The sequence below is a fragment of the Chiloscyllium punctatum genome, chromosome 1 (assembly GCF_047496795.1).
Source record: "Chiloscyllium punctatum isolate Juve2018m chromosome 1, sChiPun1.3, whole genome shotgun sequence".
Lineage (NCBI taxonomy): Eukaryota > Metazoa > Chordata > Chondrichthyes > Orectolobiformes > Hemiscylliidae > Chiloscyllium > Chiloscyllium punctatum.
In genome coordinates this window covers 105,756,065-105,779,417 of record NC_092739.1, presented here as the reverse complement: position 1 = coordinate 105,779,417, position 23,353 = coordinate 105,756,065, and the positions used below count along the sequence as shown (strand labels likewise).

Below are 23,353 nucleotides of genomic sequence, written 5' to 3'. Positions count from 1 at the left end.
AGTTGGATTGAAGGGTCTGTTTCCATGCTGTACAACTCTGACTCTTTAATCCATGCTACTTTATTAAATCCAACTCATAAACCTTGTTTGCTCAACAGTATTAAGAAACTTATTGAAAACAAATCTGAAAGTCCAAATATATCACATCCACTAATCCCCCCCAAAGAGGCAGACAAGCTGATTCTCCCTGATGAATTCAATGCCAGAATTGAGAGGGGCACAAACGTTTGGAAAGATGTGATAGACAAGGATGGCATTGTGAAAGCAACGGTGAAATTCCGAGAACATAGTCTGGTTACATGCTATTTCCTCACAGAGACAAAACCAAGACCTTTTGGAAACACCCTCACTCCTGACTGGCACCTGCATCATCTAAGTGAGGACCACAAAGATGTTCACATCACCTATGCCAAGACAGAAGCTGATGATTGTCCAACTGACCATTGCCTAAACCAAGCTACTATCTCCATCAACCTGGCAATGATGGCAGAAGCACTGCCACTGGAAATTCAATGTTAGTGGATTCAAAGTGTTTGAGAAGAAATACCTACTCAACCAGTGGCTCCCAACCAATCTGGTGATGATCAATGAACATGCAATGAATAGCACCTGGTCTGCACTAAAATCCATCATTAACAACATATATGAGAATATTTCTGGTTTATTCACCAGGAAAAATTCATATTGGTTTGATAAGAGTGACCAGGAGAACCAGCAGCAACTGTATGACAAGTGTAAGGCATTCCTGAACTGCAAGAATACTCAAGGAAATAAAGGACTATGGATAAATGAAGGCCAAGGTCCAACAGAAAAGAGTTCAGGAAATCCAGCAAATTGTTACACTCGTGGCATTCATGAATTCTTCAGTGCAGTCAAAACCATCTATAACCCAAGCGTGAAAGGACCTACTCCACTGAGAGCCAGGAATGACGTGGTACTCATTAAAGACAGAGACTGCCAGTGCTCATTGTAAAGACCACTTCAAAGATCTCCTCAACCAAAACTCAGTCCTCAGAGCAAGTGCCTTCACCGAAATGTCACTTAATGTACCTACCAACATCTCAGCACAACCCCACTTGACATAAGGTTGAAAAGCCATCTGACATTGAAGAACCAGTGAAGCTGGTGAATCCCTGTTGAAGTATTAAAATACAACAGAGAATGTATATATGTAAGGTATAAATGCACAACCTCTTTTCCCTCATCTGTAAGGAGGAGAGAATGCCATAGGATTTCTGAGATCTGTAATCATGACCATATCCAAGAATGGAGATAAGACCAACAATGTTAACAGCCTTGGTTTAAATATGGACAAAAAAAAACTGACTTCCAGAGGTGAGAGGAGAGTGACAGCCCCTGACATTAGGGTTGCACTCAAATGAGTGTGGCATCAAGGCACCCTAGCAAACCTGATATCAGTGGAATTAGGGGACAAACTCTCCACTGGTTGGAGTCATATTTGGCACATAGGAAGATGATTGTAGTTTTTGGAGCTAATTTGTCTGAGTTCCAGATATCTTTGCAGGAGTTCCTTTGGGTAGTGTCCTCGGCTCAACCATCTTTAGCTGCTTCATCAATGAATGTCTCTCCACCATAAGGTCAGATATGAGGATGTTTGATGGTGATTTTATAATGTCCACCACCATTCACGACCCCCCAAACACTGAAGCAGTCCATGTTCAAATGCAACAAGATCTGCACAATATCCTGGCTTGGGCTGACAAGTGGCAAGTAAGATTTGTGCCACACAGATGCCAGGCAATGACCATCTCCATTAAGAGACAAACAACCACAGCCCCTTGATATTCATTGGTGTTACCATCACTGAATTCCCCACTATCAACATCCTTGGATTTACCATTGACCAGAAACTCAACTGAATTTGTCATGAGAGCAGATCAGAAGCTAGAAATACTGTGGTGAGCAACTCATCTCCTGACTCCCCAAAGCCTGTCTACCATCCACAAGGCACAAGTCATGGATGCAATGGAATACTCCCCACTTGCCTGGATGGGTGCAGCTTCAACAGCACTCAAGAACCCTGACACTATCCAGGACAAAGCAACCCACTTGATTGGCATCACATCCACAAGCATCTACTCTCTCCACCACTGATGCTCAGTAGCAGCAGTATTTACTATCTTCAAGATGCACTGTAGAAATTCACCAAAGATCCTTCGATAGCACCTTTCAAACCCACAACCACTTCCATCCAGAAGAGCAAGGGCAGCAGATTATGGGAACACCATCACCTGCACATTCTGTCCAAGCCACTCACCATCCTGACTTGGAAATATATCACTGTTCCTTCACTGGGTCAAAATACCTGTACTGGATTTCCTTCCCTGATGACATTGTGGGTCAACCTACAGCATGTGGACTGAAATGGTTCAAGAAGGCAGCTTACCACACCTTCTCAATGGCAACGAGGGACAGGTCAACCAGTGACTCCCAAGACTCACAAATGAGTAAAACAAAGCACTGCTGTCTGCCATAGGGAGGCTTATGGAGTCATGGAGTCATGCAGCACAGAAACAGACCCTTCCATCCAAACCATGCATGCTAACCAAGTTTACCAAACTAAACTAGTCTCATTTTACCTGCATTTGGCCCATATCCCTTTAAAACTTCCCTATTCATGTAGCTATCCAAATGTCTTTTAAATGTTGTAGCTGTTGTATCTGCCACTTCCTCTGGCAGTTTGTGAAATTTCAAGAAGCCTCCTCAGTTGCCTCCTCCCCAGAGCTGTAAAGCTCCTGGAATCAAAATGCAGATGGTGTCCATCAGGAGGCACAGTGAACACGATCTTCACAGCAAGACAAGTTCAAGGAAAGGGCAGTCTGCAGCAGCAATCTCTATACATGGCCTTCTTTTATTTCACAAAGGTCTTCAACATTGTCAACCTGGAGGGTTGATGGAGTGTCTTCCTCAAATTTGGCTAAGTGCAGAAATTTATCACCATCCTCCTCCTGTTGCATAATTACATACAATCTATGATCTTCATCAATTCATCCACCACAACATCAATACAAGCGCAAATTGGGTAAGGCAGGGTCTGTGTCATTGCATCCAATGCTGTTCTTAATTTTTTTTCACTGTAACACCCCACCTCATCTCCATGAAGATTCCATTGAACTGCAGTATGCAGTTGACACTGAAGTGGGTGAGCTCCAAACCATTGTCAATGTATTTACGCATTCATATGAAAATCATAGAGCTGTACACATGGAAACAGACCCTTCGATCTAACTCATCCATGCTGACCAGACATCCTAAATTAATCTAGTCCCATTTGGCAGTATTTGGACCATATCCCTCAAAATCCTTCGTATTCACATATCTCGGAGCCTTTTAAATGTTGTAATTGTACCAAACTTCACCACTTCCTCTGACACCTCATTCCATTAACGCACTGCCCTCTGAAAAAATTGCCCCTTCGGTCCCATTTAAATCTTTCCCCTCTCACCTTAAACCTATGCCCTCTAGTTCTGGACTCCTCTACCCCAGGGAAAAGGTTCTTGCGTTCATCCTATCCATGCCCCTCATGATTTTATAAATTCCTGTAAAGTCACCCCATAACCTCTATGTTCCATGGAAAATAGCCCTCGCCGATTCAGCCCCTCCCTATAGTTCAAACTCTCCAACCCTGGCAACATCCTTGTAAATCTGTTCTGAACTCTTTCAAGTTTCACAACATGTTTCCTATAGCAGGGAGACCAGAATTGAATGAAGTGTTCCAAAATGGCCTAATCAATGCCCTGTCGAGCCACAACATGACCTCCCAACTCCTGTACTCAGTGCACTGACCAATAATGGCATGCATACCAAATGCTTCCTTCATTTTCTTGTCTACTTGTGAGTCCTCTTTCAAGGAACTATGAACCTGCTCCCCAAGGTCTCTTTGTTCAGCATTACTCCCAGGACCTTATCATTAAGTGTATAAGTCCTGCTCTGATTTGCCTTTCCACAATGCAGTACCTCACATTTATCTAAATTAAACTCCATCTGCCACTCCTCAGTCTATCGACCCATCTGAACAAGGTGCCAGTGTACTCTGAGGTAACCTTCTTCGCTGTCCACTACACCTCCAATTTTGGTGTCATTTGAAAACCCACTAATCATACCTCCTTTGTGCACATCTCAACATTAATATAAGAGACAAAAAGCAGTGGACCCAGCACCAATTCTTGCAGCACACCACTGGTCACAGGCCTCCAGTCTGAAAAGCAACCCTCTACCATTACCCTCTGTCCCCTACCCTCAAGTCAGTTCTGTGTCTGTACCTACTGTGCAACAAGGACACTGGACAACGAGGATCATTTTAAATATTTTGAAACCTCCTCTTGGCAAAGACAGACATCTATTATGAAACACAATGCCACCTGCATTGCTCCAGCTCAATCCTTAACTATCTGAGGAACAGTGTTTGATGGCTTTGATATAAACATGTCTCCAAGCTCATGTTCTTCAAGGCCATATTATTATCTGCCCTCCTGTTTGTGTCTGCTGCTCAAATCCTCAAAAGCACCAGCAGGATGGTTGAATATGATTTCCTTTTAATAAATCCACTTACTGAAGGAAAAAAAAACCTATGATTTTTATCACTGACGTGATAACTGGATACATAAAATAATAACCTGTTTGGGCAGAGTTAACGTGGATTTATTAAAGGGAAATCATATTCAACTAACCTGCTGTTACTTTTGAGGATCTCACTAGCAAACACAAACAGGAGGGCAGATAACACTCTCGCCTTGAAGAACATGAGCTTGGAGACAGGCTTACAGGTCTCTAATTCCTCATTTTCTTTCTCCATCTTTACTTACATAGTAAAATTACATTTGCAACTTTCTAAACAGTAGGCAACATTCAAGAATCTATAAAATTTTGAAGATGATTATCAATACATCCACGATCATTACACTCCCTAAATACTCTTTATACTCCAAATCCCTTGCAGTAAACTTCACCTCTGAAACTTGTTGACATCATGTCTTTTCAAAGCTGAGAAAGCAATATTTATTGAAACTAGTCCTCTCACCACTGGGGATACATTGCCCTTTTGGTGCATTCCCTCCATGGCGGTGTCTTGATCCGAACAAATATATTGTGGTCTGACCAGGCTCCCAGAGAGGAAGAGGCACAAGAAGGGGAAGAAGGGAGCACATAGAAGGAGAAAGAGGGGAAGGTCGGTGGGTAGGGTGGGTGGAGGGTGATGTTATGGTGGTGGAAGAGGTAGGGGGAGGTTGGGGAGGAAAGAGCATGAGTTGGGGGGGTTTGAGATGGGCAGGAGTTTGGTGAGGAAAGGGGAGAAGTTGGGTTGTCATGGAAGTTTGAGGGAAGGGGAGGAGGGCTAGATTTTGAGAGGGGAGAGGAGTCTGATGAGTGGAGGGCTGAGTGGGGGATGGAAGGAGAGGAATCAGGGAAGGGAAGGAAAGGAGTCAGGTGGAGGGGAGTGGGAGGTGTGAGGTAATAGAGGGGAAATATGAGGTTGGGGTGGGGAAAGGGGAGCAATGAGGGGGAGGAGTGGGGCGATGGAAGGAAAGGAAAGATGTGAAGGGAAGTGGAGGGAAATGCGAAGGGTAGGAATAGGTGGGGAGGGAAGGACTGAGCTGATGAAGGGTGAGGGTATGAGGTGGGAGGTATTTCTCTGATAGAGGGATATGGGCCGGGTGCTGGCAGGTGGGACTAGTTTGGGTTGGGATATCTGGTCGGCGTGGATAGGTGGGACCAAAGCTGTATGACTCCATGAGATGAACTGAATGAGAAAAATGGTGCTGTTAACCCATATCGAAGTTTGTGGATACCAATTCCTTGTCTTCAAAAGGTGTCCATTCTTTATATAATCCACTAGGAAATTGTGTTGTATTTTTAATGTCCTGTAACTTGAATCATATGAACTTCTTTTATTTCCAATTTGGAATTTGTTTTAAAGTAGCATTGGCTATTGTTTCAATTCAAAACATAAAACCAATAATGTCTCCTTTCTGCAAATCCAAAATTAGACTTTGACAGGCCACTTTCAGCCTCCCTTTGTATGATACAATTAGTATGACAAGAAAAGCAGACAGTCACGTCAGATGTCATTCAATTCAGTTTAAAAATATGACCTACTTCAAGTACGTCTTGTTTAAATACAGCTGCATAATCAGTTTCTCCATCACTGTCTCTCTTGTTCATCATAACTGTCACTCTTGACATTTCCCCAGTGTTGATAGCATTATCAGTGAAAGATGAAAGTTTCAGACTGCACAAGTCAAATTACAACTCACATAACTGTAGTACAATTAAAATAGAAAAATCAAGCTTAACTTTAGATTTAAACAAGTCACATTACTCGTTATATAATATAAAGCATGCAGCACTGATATAAAGGAAATACACCTTTTAACCTAGAGTACGTTATTATGAGACTGAATTAAATGAACAAGGCCTTTTGCTGTATTCTGACTTATCTATCAAGAGAAAAACTTGTTGACAGCTTGTGTATCCTTCACTACTTGTTAAAATGGCCCAGAACCAGAAATGGCACGATTCCAGAGAGAGTGAAAAAGTAGACTTAATTGTTATTGCAACTTCCAACATCTGTATTACATTTTAAAACATTCCATTTAGCCTGCTCAAAAATAACCTAAGTCAACATGAGATGGGTGGGACTCAGTGTCCTGTTTTGTAAGACTGTCAATTAGTGGGATTAGGTGACCCTCAATGCCACCATAAATAGCTAGAAGTGCCTTCTCCAAGCAACAAAAGGAAAGTTGCCACTAATGTGAACAGACAGTTTGTCCAATTTAAAAGCAGTGAAGTAAGTACACAGAAACTTTGATTATAACTGTCAGATAAAATTGAAGAAAGCAACAATCCTGGCAGTATACTCAAGTTGGAATCCATAACAATTCCAGATGACTGACAACATGTTCTGCTTCAAGAAAAAGCAAATAAGTACAACTTTAACCAATTGAAATGAATGAATACCCGAATTGTCAAGATTGGAGAATTGTTCAATATCATTAACTTAAGTTTGTTCAATACTCTGTGGTTTAATGTTTACTCCACATTCTCCAATGAAATTAATTGAAAATCATTCTTGACTATAAATCCCTCCATGACAATGCTCCACACCTATATCTGAAGTTTCTGTCAGCTTTGTATTGTTCCATAAATGTTCCAGTCATACAGGGTTTTGGGGATCATCTGCTGCCTTTGTATAATTAGAAATATAAATGCCTTCCACTACCTTTGCCCTGCTTTCCAGAACTTTGTCCTCGAAACTTTTAGCCTCTCTACTTTTAAAACAAACTACTGATGGGATATGAGCATTGCTGACTGGATCTGTATCTATTGCCCAGAAGGTAGTAATGAGTTACCTTCTTGAACTGCTGCATTCATATGGTATAGGTATACCAAGATTGCTGATACAAAGGGGATTGCAAAATGTTAACTCAGCAATGATTAATGAATGAAGACATAATTCTGAGTGAGGATGGTGTGAGGCTTGGGGGGTAACTTGCAGTTATTGCTATTTTCATGCATTTGCTGCCCTTGTTCTAGATGGTGAAGATTAAGGATTTGAAACCTGCTGTCAAAAGTTTCAGTGAATGTTGCAGTATATTACTCACTTTAAAATATCCCCAAAATGCATTTTTCAACCAAGGTCTTGGCTGGACCTCTTAGACCTATTTATGGAACACTTTGATTTCTTCTGCTTTGTTCTATAAATTCAAATAACATTTATCATCTCTTCAAGCAACATTGATTGGAACAGTAGACAATAAATATGCATGCAATTTGGTTCTTAGTTAATAAGAGCTGAATTCTAGATGTGAGGAAAGAATGACTGCCTTTGACATCAAGACTGTACTTGAGTGTGGCATCAAGGAGCTCTTGTGGTCCTAGAGTCAATGAGAACTCAGGGAAACTCTTTGTGCAGGTTGAAGCTATGTCTGACACATAGGAAAATGATTATCATCATTGGAGCTCAGTAATTTCAGCTGTAGAACATCTGTGCAGGAACTCCTCAGGGTAGTGTCGTAGGCTCGACCATCTTCGGCTGCTTCATCAATGACCTTCCCTCCATATGTTCAGAAGTGGGGTTGTTTGCTGATGATTGTACAATGTTCAACAGCATCCATGACTCTTCAGATATTGAAGCAGTCCATGTTCAAATGCAGCAAGGAGTGAACAATATGTAGGCATGGGTTGACAACTGTCAGGCAATAACCCTTCCCCTTGATGTTCAATGGAATTATCATCCCTGAAGCCCCATACTATCATTATCCTGGGTGGCGGGGGAAGGTGGTGGTGGTGGTGGAGGAGAGAGGGTTCCATTGACCAGAGACTGAACTAGACCAACCATTTAAATTGCTGTGGCTACAAGAACATGTCAGAGGCAAGAAATCCTGCAGCAACTAACTCACCTCCCAACTCCCCAAAGCCTGTCCACGAGGCACAAGTCATGACTGTGATGGAAAACTTCCCACTTGCCTGGAATGCAGCTCCAACAACGTTCAAGAAACTTGACACAACCTAACACAATGTTTGTTCGGCATAACATCCATAAACATTCAGTCCTTTCACCTCCAATGCTCAGCAGTAGCAGTGTGTACCATTTACAAGATGCACTGCAAATTTCACCAAAGCCTCTTAGACAGCACCTTCCAAATACAAAACTATTATCATCTAGAAAGACAATGGCAGCAGATACTTGGGAATACCACCACCTTCACGTACCTTCATGTACAACCCTGATTTGGAACTATATTGCACTGTATTTGGATTAAAATCCTTTCCCTTTCCTAACACTGCTGACAGGGTGAAGCAGTTTAAGACAGCAGCTCACTCGCATTGTGAGGACATTTGAGGATGGACAACAAATGCTTGCCTTGACTGTAATGCCCGCATTCCAAGAAAGATTAGAAACAACAATTGATCAAAATCCCAAAATGTGAGGAGGAAAACCTCTGCAACCTCAACTGAGACCTTTGACCCATATATATTGGAGAGTCACGCGGCAAAAAGCTATTCGAAAGCCAAGTTCGAGAGGCCTCTCTAATATTGCTCTCCTGTTTATATAGGCAGGACACATTCAAGAAACTAAAGCACTTAGGTTAAAACAACCTCAACTGTTGTGTTTGATGACTATACTTCGCTCAGTTGTCATCAATCATTCACTAACAAGTATGATTATCCACTTTGAAAATTCTGTGTTCAGTAGTTGAATGTGGTCAGTAGTTGAAATCTATGATTTAACAAATGAACAGGCTTTACTGGTTCAATCACAACATGGAATAAATGGGGGGAGGTATTCAATAAAAATTCTTGCTAATTTTTCTCTCAAGTTGTTCTTGCCAACTAGAATTCTAGGTGATTGATGAAGAATCTGAATTACCACCTCTAAAGGAAGTGAAACATAGTGAGCTGCCAAGGTTTGACTAGGAACTTTGGCCTAATTGCCAGCAAATCTGAAACAAAGAGAGGGGGGGAAGGGAAATGGGAACTCATTCTACATCAAATACCAATCTTGAATGTTCTGGGTTCTTTAGGCAATTTAGATTGCAATTGAGGATTGTATTAGACTTTTTAATATGCATAAGTGATTGAATGTCCACTTTGAAGACTACCATAATTTAAAAAGAGCATAATTAAGCAAGAGTGATCTCCAGTCTTTGGTTTCAATAACTTGAAGATTATAGAAGTAAGAAAAGACTAAGTAAGGGGAGCTCAAACAGTTGATAAGGAACTGTATTGTGATTGAGAAAGCTCAGAGCTATAACTAACTGAAGTATCATTTAACTAATGTTGATAATTTACCAGTTTTACAGCAGCAATTAACAATGCACATATCATGTAGATCACTTTAATGATCATTATCCCCGAGATGTGTACTTCGAAAGCTGAAGTAGTATTTACTTGAAGTAGCTACTGGACCAAAAGGATGAACTGGGAAACTTTTTTTCTCATATGTGGAATTCCTGTGGGAGTTACGAACCTTTGAACAATAACGTATTTAAATCCCTATTCCTGTCCCTCACATTTGAAGTTAAGAACAGAATTATTCTCTTATTATATAGAAGGAAAAACTACTCATGTGCACTCAATAAAAGTCAGGAAATGCTGGAAGTAAGCAGCACACCAGTCAACACTGGCAAAGAGAAAAGATTGCTAATTAAATCTGAGATATATGGCCCTCATCAGAATTGAAGAATAAATTATAGATAAACATTGAAGCAATGATGGGAAGAGGAGGAGCATGGAAGGGAGTGATACAAATTACACAGGCAGAGTTCACAGGTTGAATGACCTGTGAATTGCATCGTAGCAAAATTTTATTTGTGATGGATGATATTTGGTGAGGTGATGGTTTGCAATCAGGCAATAAAAACTTAAGTGAATAGTGCTGGTTGATTTGAAAGCTTAGCTAAAATATAAATACAACATCACAACGTAAAGCACGTCAAATTGTGTATAAATTCAGCTGTTGGACAATGTCAGTTAGGAGGAAAAATGTAAATACCTAAAGTGCAAGAAACTCAGTATATTTGAATTAGTTCAAATCAGTCTCTGTGATTTGGTGAAACCAGGGGGAGATAGTGAGTTAGTGGTAATGTCATTGAATTCTACCGTTGCAGATGGTGAAATTTGAATTCCATAGCAGTAATGGCAACTGTATAACAATTGTAAAACAAAAAAAAAACTGGCTCACTAATTATCTTTTGGATGGAAATCTGCTTTTATTACCTAGTCTGTCAGAGTTTTTTGCTAATGAGGGAGAACCAGGGACTGGCAGAGGAGTTGAATGAAAGCTTTGCATCAGTCTTCATGGTAGATTACATTCCAAATTAAATAACGAACAGGGAAGTGGAGGATGAAATAAACACAATAACTACCATCATACAATAAGGAGGAAAAGTAACTAAAAACTAAGTTCCCTGAATCTGATATGTTGTATGGATTTTAAAAGAAGCAGCTAGAGATAACAGATGCACTGATAGTTATTTTTAAGAGTACTACAGACTCTGAAAAGTCCCAGGGGATTGAAAACTGCTGTATAACAACTTAACTCATAAAGGGACAAAAACATCATGTAACTATAGGCCAGTTAGCTAATCACCTATCATTGATAAAATGTTAAAGTATATTCAAGATTGTAATAGCAAGAATGTTAAGAGCAGTTTTGGATCCTGTATTGAAAGATGTGATGTTGGAGTGAGTCCAGAAGTGGTTTACAAGAATGATCCCTGCGATGAAGAGCTTGTCGTATAAGCAGCAGTCGAGGACTCTGGGTCTGTCCTCGATGGAGTTTAGAAGAATTAGGGATTGGATTGAAGCTTAGAGAATACGGAGAGGATAGAGTGGATATCAAAGTGATGCTCCTACCAGTAGGAGACTAGGACCTGAGGGCAAGCCTCAGAGTGAATGTGTGACTCTTTAAAACTGAATGCGTGGTAGCACTATCCAAAAGTGATTATATTTGTTGAAGCCAAATCATACAAAGAAGCAAGAATAGGCCATTTGGCCCCTCTAGCTATTTCCTGAAGTTTAGCTAAGCCTTCCAATTCACACATTCAGTTAAAATGCTGCACTCCCAGTCAGTTTTGTCCAAATCAAATTCCCTTCAACTCACTGACTTTTCAAATTTTAAATATATTTTTTATCGATTTTCATTTAGAGCTGTGAATTCAGAACTGTGAGCTAAAGATGACTATTGGACAGCTTATATTGAAAGGAAAACAAACCAGACAAGCTTCTCTTTATTCATGAAGCTAGGCCTGGAACTTAATTGCAGGTTGAGTCCTAATTAAAAGGAGAAGGCAGTTGGTCTGTAGGGAGTGCTCAGAGTTTGAATTGGGTTTTGAACTGTGTTTTCTGTGGCAAGGAATCTTGCTGTTGATTCTTCAGTATGAAAACCTGAAAGGTCCATGTCTAACCTCTCTTAACAGCTCTTGGAAGTAAGGGAATAGAAACAAAGTTATACTTGATCTGAGTGAATTGGAAAGGTGACTCTTATTCACACTTTCCGAAAAACAACTGACAAACATCCTTTCCCTCTCTGCAAAAACGTTTCATGGAATCCAGTTACACATCTGGTCAGTTTTGTTGTTTATTTTATTCTTTCATTCCTTACCTGTTTATCGGTCTTGTTTAAATGGAGCTGAAAACTCAAAATAGATTTATATAATAGACCAATTAGATTACTTTTATGTTTAATTTTGCTCTACTAAATGTATTTTACTGTTAATAAATTGAAAGGTCTTTTATTTCAGTTACAAACTTGTGCTGAAAATGATTATTTACAGAGTTTGGGATTGAGGCCAAGATCATATCAACCATGATCTTATTGAATTACACAGATTTGAGGGGCCGAATGGTCTACTTGTGCTTCTACTTTTATTATGTACATTCTAGATTGATTTCTTAAAAATAGCCATTTTGATTCTTAATGACAAAGGTTTACAGGATCTCAAAGCTGCATTCTATTTCAATGTGTGACATCCTATCAGGATTAGATAGTGACCAGTCAGACAAACCCTTCATCCTCTGTATGACTGTGCATTCATTCAATAACATATGCTATGATGTGCTGTTTGAACATTTGAGAGTAGTTTACTATTATGTATTCTAATTTTAGCTTAAGTTCAATACTTTCAACCACACTTTTCCCCTGATAAGATCCTCTTTAAACTTAGCTTTTTCATTACGGTTTATAGTCTCCTGTGGCTTGGTATCACATTTGATCACTACTCTTGTATAATACCTTAGGATGTTACTGCATTCAAGGCATTAGATGGACAGTGTGGAACAGAGTATTTGCAATTCAAAAGTGATCAAGTACAGTCATCAATTTAGGTGTAGAGGGAAGTTCTCAGATTGTTTCAGAATTTCCAGAAAAGAACATTTTAAATCTAGATTTCAAGATATAATTCCAAAAGCATCATTTTAAAGGCTAGGTTAAAACACGGGCAAGCAAAGAAAAGGATGATGTTATCAATATTGACTGGTGAATTTTGCTTTTTCCTGCGTTAGGAATAATCCTCAAATAGCATGTTCCTTTTTGGGCATCAGGCCTAGCAACATCATGTGGTGATTGTTCTGCACATACCTCCTCTTAATAAAAAATCAATGCAAGATACGTGCATGCCGTGACTTTCATAAGACTGTCATTAAAATCTTGTGTGCATATCCAAATTGTTTTCCAGCCTAATGTCAGCTTGACTCAACTGATAAGATTTTCACCCAAATCAAAATTTTCACCCAATTGTAGGTTTATACCCCACTACTGACTGTAAACACTTACTCAAGTGTCAGGTAAATCTATCACTGACTAACCATTATATTATCAAAAGTGCTAAATTTTGGATTGTGGTTAAAAAAAACCTGCTAATTTGAGCATTAAGAGCAGCAGAAAATATCAGTGACATTTGAGCCAGTATTCCCCAAATTAACACCAAAACCAGATCAAGTGATCATTATTCTTCCTGCTTACTAGTTATAGGAACTACAAAATTAATTGATTGGTGGTGACCTGGTTCAGAACATCAATAGGAATTTGATAAGGTGCAACGTAAATCCAAGATTTTCTTCCTTGCAATGTTGACTGCTTTCAGTGACAATGATGATATTCATGGTTCTCCAGCTTGCCATAATACCCTCAGTTCCCATGAGGCTAAATGTCTGACCAGACCTTTTTTAAAAAGCTTGATTTTGGATTATTGTGACACCAGTGAGGTTGCATAAAATGTGATGGCCATGCAAATTCAGTGTGAGGCAAAGCAATTAATTTAAAGTACAATATGTAAGCACTTTTAGAGGACACCTTACTATTGATAACCCAGTATTTTGGGTGAATGTACTTTTTATTAACATTGTGGCACTCCTGTTAACACATGAAACTTAAAATCTACATAATTATATTACAAATATAAATCTGCACAGCATAACATTATTTTAAACAAATGAAAAATACTTCTCTTTAAAATACAGCATTGTGGCATACTGTAAGATCATTCACAATCACATACAGAGGAGTTCTCTCACGAGCCAGAATGTATAACTTGGCATATGAGAATTGAAGGCACAAGTACAATGTGCAGTGCAGGTACAGTATTGTGCAAGAATGATTTTTTTTGTGATACCTTTATTAAAGTAGGCACTGTTATTTTTCATATGGCATTTTTCTTCACAGATGAATTGTCATGGAAGAGTAAGCCAGAGGCCAAATGCTTCCTACTAACACCCAACTGAAGACTTAACTTTACAAAAGCCTGCATAAATTTCCACCAGATGATAGAGAAAGGTGGTCAGCCTCCAAAATAAAGTTCAATTTCAGTTGAGGCAGGGGACAATTTACTAGCAAGGATAATATGACTATTACAGCATGTGAATTAAAAAAACAAATCTACAATGAGAAGCAATCAGGTGAAGATCCTGAAATTTACTGTTGGAAGCACATTGTCCTTCCTGCCAGTTAAGTTTCCCAATTAAGCCTTTAGCTATTTGCCTCATCATAGCGAAATCGATTTTGTTGCTGTCAAGTTTGTCTCTTACAAATAAGAGAAAGTGGAAACTAAGTAATTTTGTCTCCAACTGCCCAGTCTATCCTAGTTACCTTGTTTACTTTTATCCTTCATTTTACATTCCATGTTTTTGCCATTCTAGCTAGCTTTATTTCCTCTTCTGTGAGCTGAAGTCCGATAATTAATTCTCTTGGATGATGGTCAAGCAGGTTACATGTCAGATAAAGCATAGAGATCTGATTCTGTGCTACTCAGTTGTTGAAGTTTACTTCATCAAATTTTCAACCACTGTGGAGATGTTGTTTTCAGGCAAGGTGATATGGTTCCATGGCCCTCAGTTACCACTGGGTACCTAGCCAGCTATTCCAACACCAAAGATAACTGTTGCAGGATTTTGAAGTGCAACATAAATCACAACACAATCTGTCTCTCAATATGCATCAAGAGCTATTGAATTTTAATCAAAAGTGATTCTTTTATATATTTCTGCACTTCAGGTTTTCTGTTGAAAATGTAGCATTTTTTACTGCCACCCAGGTGAGATCAGCTATCTGGGAATGTTTTGGTCTGTGGTGGATCAGTAGCTTTCAGGGTTAATCACTGGGGAAAAATCCTGTCCATACATACGTGGAGACTCAAATTCAATATTTTATTTTTGCACAAGCTTTAAAGAACATTCAAAACCAAGATATTTACAAGAACAGTTTATTCCATCAAAAATACCATCTACCTCACTTAGCTTCATGTTTCTACAATTGTTTCAACAATATGATTTGTAGATTGGGGTTAGGACAATGATAACTATGATAAAAACAAAAACAGATGTAGATTTCTGAAGTGTACCTTCCAGATTTAGAACCACAGCACATAAATGAAAAAAATTCTAACATTAGGAAACAGTTTAAGTAACACTTTAACCTATAGGCACCTTATGCAAAAGGTATAGTTTAATTTATTCCAGTTTGGAAACTACCTGGATGCACATTGGCCCAAGAAAACCCCACCTTTTCAAAGCACTTTGGCAAATGTGAGATAATTAAATATACCATCACCAAGTGCCACAGTGCATTTGTATACAAATTCTGTGCACCAAGTCATGGGACCATGCATTTATAGTTGGAACATCAACGGTTAGGGACTGGCAGCAGGGATCAGATATTCCCAAATAATAATACAGAAGCCAATCAAAATATCCCTTTTGTCCCATGTAATTGCTCATGGAACAGTAGCAGCAAAGACCTGGAAAGCAGGTTTCCACCAACTCTCCCAAACAAAGGAAGCAGGTGGTACAGGTGAGTAAACAAGGCAAAGAAATAGCTTAAAAAGGAGAACTCACTGTAAAATTAACTATTTTTCTAAACTGTTGCCAATACACCAGTGTTTTCTTTATGTCCTCTTTCTCCTTATACAACAGAATGGTTGTTCAGTCTCTCGATCGGTAGACTGTACTTAGAACAAGTTAAAAATCAGTTTATGTACCAAACTAAATAGATTTAAATTTAAAAGAAAAATTAAACATCTAATTCTGTTTCTTGAGTGAAGGATAAAAATGCCAAAAGTGAGAATGGAAGAAGCAGCACTATTCAACAACTCTATTGAAGAGATGTTTAATTACATATAGATTTTTGCATAAGCTGTATAGGTTAAAGGGTTAATCCAACTCTTTTCTAAATTACTTCTTCCCACATTGCAATATTTGACTTTTGCGGTCCTGAATGGCTCTCATTTCAGGGGAACCACCTAATTATTGTAATTATGAAATCAGGCAATAGAAGATATTTAAAGTAAATGAATCAGTGGTTCAAAGTAAAATGTGACTTTGATACAGAGGTCAAGGAGTTAAATTTCGATGAACTGAGGGCAAAACTGTTGATTAAATATTGTAGGTTTACATTAAAGCAAAGTTTCCTGTGCTTTTCAAAATCCAAATTTACAGAATGCCACAATAGGAAACTGCACTTTAAACAAATCCTTAATGTTTATTACAAAGCATGCGCATTAACACTGAACTGAAACTGAGTTTTGTTCCACTAGTTAGAGCCAATTGCTAGATAAATAAATCACTGAACTGCAATATAGATAATCTTGAAATTGATGTGTTAAACTCGTGGTGAATATTTTGGATTTCTTGGCATTTCTGTAAATGACTTTAACTCATAAGGTATACCAGAATCCACTTCACTTGATTTTCGTGAAAACAGCAGCCTTATATCACTGTGCAAGTAGATTTTCCCAGACTTTGAACTTTGAAACCTGAACAATTAGATGAACAGAGAGAACAAATCAACATTGGGATGCTAATAAAACCCACCCTTCAACTTAAATTCCGAAATGCACTCTACATCAACACAAACATTATCAGATTAATAACTGGTAAAAATTTCCTCTTAAGGAGAAAATCTTACAATCTAACAGAATTTTATTCAGCTCATCATAAACAGAAAAATCTATCTTTCCCCTTCTGCACTCGTGCTCAGGTACATTTCTATAGGCATTAATAGATTTACAGTATTGAAGAGAATAATCATGTACAAGCCTGAACAAAGAAAATAATAGTGTCATTGGGCCTGAGCCCAAATACTTACAAGAGAAACCAATAATCAGAAGCAGGAATCTTAGAAAATATTTTACTCATTTGCAAGTTCAAATGCTGAAGCCAATTTCATTGTATCCCAAGATAAAAACTGATAGCATTTAATTGGGAGACGGTATAGCGGTAATGTCATTGGACTGTTTATTTACAGACCCTGACCTGGGACCTGGTTTAAACCTTACAATGTTAACTGGTGAACTCTAAATTTGATTAATAATTCTAGAAGACTTAAAAGCTATTCTCAGTAAAGCTATTCTCAGTAATGAGTTCATAGAATGCCCTGCCAGTAGCAGTGGTGGACTCTCCCTCTTTATGGGCATTTAAATGGGCATGAAACAAACCATCATCAATGATAGTAGATAGTTGTAAAAACTTCACTAGAGAAGGAAATCTGGTTTCCTTATCTGGAGAAAGTAAGGACTGCAGATGATGGAGATCAGAGTCGAGAGCATCGTGCTGGAAAAGCACAGCAGTTCAGGCAACATCCAAGGAGCAGAACAGTCAATGGTTCAGGCAAAAGCCCTTATGCTTTTCCAGCACCACGCTCTCCACTCTGGCTTCCTTATCAGTCTGGCCTTACATACGACTTTCAACAACATGGTTGCCTCATACTGTCCGTTGAAATGACCTAACAAGAAACTCAGTTCCAGAGCAACTAGTAATGGACAAGGATTGTTGTCTTGGCCAACAATGTCCACATGACATGTAGGAATAAAGAAAAATACCTGTTCAATCTGGGACCCTCCTGAAAAATCTGATTTAGAACACCACTTCTCCTTTGGGATCAAGGATGACTTACTTTCACTGTGTTCTGGCTCCAAGTTCCAAGATGGCTGAATACACAATTTACCAACTCAACCAACACTTTGTAGCAGGAGCATTGCGTAGATGGATTGTTTGGAGGGCTGTGTGCTCCCTTGCCATGACCAAGTTCCAAGTAGAACAACTGCTTCAGGAGTTAACATTTAACCTATAGGGAGCTCTCAATTACTAAGAACTTTGAGAAACTCCTCTGATGACAAGACTGGGAATGGTTGCTCATGTTGTACTATTCTACAGTTCATTAGTAAAAGTGTGAAAGATCCATCAATTGTTTTTGGTTAATATAGTAATGAGTGTGCAAATTATTTTATGTTTTACAAAATTACATTCATATTTTACAAAAATGCTTTCTAATCGGCAGCTCTTGGGGATAGAACTTCGGCTCTACAAGGTCCTTCATTCATAGAACATAGAACATAGAAAAATACAGCGCAGCACAGGCCCTTTGGCCCTCGATGTTGTGCCGATCCAAGCCCACCTAACCTACCCTAGCCCACTATCCTCCATATGCCTATCCAATGCCCGTTTAAATGCCCATAAAGAGGGAGAGTCCACCACTGCTACTGGCAAGGCATTCTATGAACTCACGACTCGCTGAGTAAAGAATCTACCCCTAACATCTGTCCTATACCTACCCCCCCTTAATTTAAAGCTATGCCCCCTCGTAATAGCTGACTCCATACGTGGAAAAAGGTTCTCATGGTCAACCCTATCTAAACCCCTAATCATCTTGTACACCTCTATCAAGTCACCCCAAACCTTCTTTTCTCCAATGAAAACAGTCCCAAGTGCCTCAGCCTTTCCTCATATGATCTTTCTACCATACCAGGCAACATCCTGGTAAACCTCCTCTGCACCCGTTCCAGTGCCTCCACATCCTTCCTATAGTATGGTGACCAAAACTGCACACAATACTCCAGATGCGGCCGCACCAGAGTCGTATACAACTGCAACATGACCTCAGGACTCCGGAACTCAATTCCTCTACCAATAAAAGCCAGTACGCCATATGCCTTCTTCACCACACTATTTACCTGGGTGGCAACTTTCAGAGATCTGTGTACATGGACACCAAGATCCCTCTGCTCATCCACACTACCAAGTATCCGAACATTAGCCCAGTACCCCATCTTTTTGTTATTCATACCAAAGTGAATCACCTCACACTTACCCACATTGAACTCCATTTGCCACCTTTCTGCCCAGCTCTACAGCTGATTTATATCCCGCTGTAACCTGACACATCCTTCCTCACTGTCAACAACTCCACCGACTTTCGTATCATCCGCAAACTTGCTCACCCAACCTTCTAGCCCCTCCTCCAGGTCATTTATAAAAATGACAAACAGCAATGGTCCCAAAACAGATCCTTGCGGAACACCGCTAGTAACTGCACTCCAAGATGAACCTTTACCATCAACTACTACCCTCTGTCTTCTTCCAGCCAGCCAATTCCTAATCCAAACCTCCAACTCATCCTCAATGCCATACCTCCGTATGTTTTGCAGTAGCCTATCATGGGGAACCTTATCAAACGCCTTACTAAAATCCATATACATCACATCTACCGCTTTACCCTCGTCCACTTCCTTGGTCACCTTCTCAAAGAATTCAATAAGGTTTGTGAGGAACGATCTGCCCTTCACAAAACCATGCTGACTATCCTTGATCACATTATTCCTATCCAGATGTTCATAAATCCTATCCCTTACAATTCTCTCTAAGACTTTGCCCACAACAGAAGTGAGACTCACCGGCCTATAGTTACTAGGGTTATCCCTATTCCCCTTCTTGAACAAGGGAACCACATTTGCTATCCTCCAGTCTTCTGGCACTATTCCTGTAGACAACGAGGACATAAAAATGAAGGCCAATGGCTCTGCAATCTCCTCCCTTGCTTCCCAGAGAATCCTAGGATAAATGCCACCAGGCCCAGGGGACTTATCTATTTTCACCCTTTCCAGAATTTCCAACACCTCTTCCCTATATACCTCAAAGCCGTCCATTCTAATTAATTGTGACTCAGTATTCAAATCGGCAACAATGTCCTGTTACTGAGTGTATACGAACGAAAAGTATTCATTCAGTGTCTCCCCAATCTCTTCAGCCTCCACACGCAACTTCCCACTACTATCCTTGACTGGACCTATTCCTACCCTAGTCATTCTTTTATTCCTGACATACCATACATCCTGAAAGCCTTTGGGTTTTCCCTAATCCTACCAACTAAGGACTTTTCATGTCCCCTCCTTGCTGCTCTTAGCTCTCTCTTCAGATCCTTCCTGGCTACCTTATAACTCTCAATCGCCCCAACTGAACCTTCACGCCTCACCTTTACATAGGCCGCCCTCTTCCCTTTAACAAGGGATTCCAATTATTTATTAAACCACGGCTCCCTCACACGACCCTTTCCTCCCTGCCTGACAGGTACATACTTATCAAGGACACTCAATAGTTGCTCCTTGAACAAACTCCACATATCAATTGCGCCCTTGCCTTGAAGCCCACTTTTCCAAGTCACGCATCCTAACTCGTGCCTCACCGCATCATAATTTCCCTGCCCCCAGCTATAACTCTTGCCCTGCAATGCACACTTATCCCTCTCCATCACTAGAGTAAAAGTCACCGAATTGTGTTCACTGTCCCCAAAGTGCTCACCTACCTCCAATTCTAACACCTGGCCTGGTTCGTTACCCAGAACCAAATCCAGTATGGCCTCACGTCTTGTTGGCCTGTCTACATATTGTGTCAGGAAACCCTCCTGCACACATTGGACAAACACAGACCCATCTAACGAACTCGAGCTATAGCTTTCCCAGTCAATATCAGGAAAGTTAAAGTCCCCCATAACAACCACCCTATTACTTTCACTCTTCTCCTGAATCATCCTCGCAATCCTTTCTTCTACGTCTCTCGGACTATTAGGAGGCCTGTAGAAAACTTCTAACAGGGTGACCTCACCTTTCCTATTCCTAACCTCAGCCCAAACTACCTCAGATGGCAAGTCTTCATCCATCATCCTTTCCACCGCTGTAATACTATCTTTGACAAGCAATGCCACACCTCCCCCTCTTTTACCCCCACCTCTGACCCTACGAAAACATTTAAACCCTGGAACCTGCAACAGCCAATCCTGTCCCTGTTCTACCCATGTCTCTGTAATAGCCATAACATCGAAATCCCAGGTACCAACCCACGCTGCAGGTTCACCTACCTTATGTCGTATACTTCCTGCATTGAAGTATACACACTTCAAGCCACTTTCCTGTTTACAGGCACCCTCCTTTGAGATTGATGCCATGTTCCTAACCTCCAGGTCCTGCACCCTAAAGCTACAGTCTAGGTTCCCATGCCCCTGCAGAGTTAGTTTAACCACCCCCCCACCCCCCAAAGAGCACTAGCAAACCTCCCCCCAAGGATACTGGTGCCCCTCAGGTTCAGGTGTAGACCATCCTGTTTATAGAGGTCCCACCTTCCCCAGAAAGAAGGAAGAAGTGAGAGGTCCCACACGGGTCAGGTAGTGCTTGATTGCCTCATGATGATATGCCTGTTATGGAAAGTTGGTGTGGGGTCTCATTGGTTTTCAACCCATGAGCAAGACCCACATTGCTGCCACTAAAGTTCGCTCAGAGGTTGTATAAAAGTAAGTTTTAGTTTGAATCATCATTGGTACGGAGTTTGCTGCTCTTAGCTCTGGCAATTTGTCCAATAATTTTAATTCAAAAATAATAAATCACCACAATTACTGCTGAATATTGTATGCTTGCAGTTAGTAGGTAGGAATAGGCAAAGATTTAGTTGCAAATTTTGGACAATATGCCCCCCCCCCTTATTCTGTTCACAATAAAATTTATAATGAAAATACAAGGCAATCTAAAAGCCAAATATTTCAAAAATCTCAGCTGAAAACTAAGTTATTTCCAAATCGATTAATGATTAGAAATGAAACAATACAATATTACTCGTATAGAGAGATACGCGTTAGTTTCAGAACCTACATACCTCAAATGAATCAGATAACATAGTACTTTTTTCTTTACTTCTGAATTTTCCATATTTTCATGTGTCCCTTCATTTTCTTCCACTGGCACTAGAAATATTCTGTGGCGCAAAAGTGTAATGTGGTTTGGTGGCATATCGCTGAAGTCATAGGTCACTAAAAACATCTTGACCACAGTTTTATTTGGGTTGAATAAGGTCTGTAAATGGAACAACAATCATTATGATGTTATCATCAACACCAAAAGTAAATGAAATGTAGCTCTTAACTTAGTCGGTTTGATGTTTTCAAATGATCTTATGAACAAAATCTGAATGTATCATATGCCAGTGAACAAAATACGTAAAACTCTCAACTTTTACCCGAGGGAGAAAAGGATATGGGAAAAGCGAAAGTAAGTAACATTTAGAATTTCAGAAGCACGTGGTAACTTAAGACTGTATACAAGCAAAATAAGACATTAAAATGAAATATAATTAAACAGAAGGACGTAAGATAGGGGGCGGGGGCGGGGTGGGGGGGGGGGGTGGTGGTAGACAGTCTGGCCCCTCAAGCCTGCTCCACCCTTCCATAAGATCATGGCTGATCTTTCTGGGGACCCAGTTCCACCTACCATAACCTTTAATTCCTTCACTGTTCAAAAATCTATCTTTGCCTTAAAAACATTCAGTGGGCTAGCCTCAACTGCTTCACTGGGCAGGGAATTCCAAATATTCCCAACCCTCTGGGTGAAGAGGTTCCTCTTCAACTCAATCATAATTTTGCTTCCCCTTATCTTGAGGCTATGCCCCCTCGTTCTAGTTTCACCTATCAGTGGAAACAACCCCTCTGCTTCAATCTTATCTATTCTCTTCATAATTCTATATGTTTCTACAAGATTCCTCCTCATTCTTCTAAATTCCAATGCGTATGGTCCCAATTTACTCAAACTTTCCTAATCAGCCAACCCCCTCAATTCTGGAATCAACCGAGTGAACCTCCTCTTCACGCCCCTCCAGTGCCAGTACACCCTTTCTCAAGTAAGCTTCCAGAGAAAGTGGTGGAGGCTGGTATGATTACAACATTTAAAAGGGTGTAGAGGGAATATGGAGCAAATGCTGACAAATGGGACTAGACTTATATAGATACTTGGTCAGCATGGACAGGTTGGACTGAAGTGTCTGTTTATATTCTGTATATCTCTACAGCTCTACAACTCTGAAGATATCGAAACTGTACACAATACTCCAATGGAGTCACAGGTAGATAAAATAGTGAAGGCGGCATTTGGTATGCTTTCCTTTATTCTGGATTAGTGCTGCTGGAAAAGCACAGCAGTTCAGGCAGCATCTGAGGAGCAGTAAAATTGACCAATAAGGGCTTTTGCCCGAAACGTCGGAGTACTGAGTACAGGAGTTGGGAGGTCATGTTGCGGCTGTACAGAAC

General features: G+C 40.1%; 1 protein-coding gene across 6 annotated transcripts in view; it reads right to left on the bottom strand.

Annotated features, from left to right (window-relative positions):
- Positions 1 to 13,820: 13,820 nt before the first annotated feature.
- Positions 13,821 to 23,353, bottom strand: part of atosb (atos homolog b) — a 154,661-nt gene continuing 145,128 nt past the window's right edge. For all 6 annotated transcript variants that reach the window (XM_072571672.1, XM_072571677.1, XM_072571674.1 and 3 more), the window contains 2 exons: positions 21,931 to 22,127; positions 13,821 to 16,766 (listed from right to left, as the gene is read on the bottom strand). In XM_072571672.1, coding sequence (XP_072427773.1) covers positions 16,613 to 16,766; positions 21,931 to 22,127 — 351 coding nt within the window. In that variant the 3' untranslated portion in view covers positions 13,821 to 16,612. The remainder of the gene's footprint in view (positions 16,767 to 21,930; positions 22,128 to 23,353) is intronic.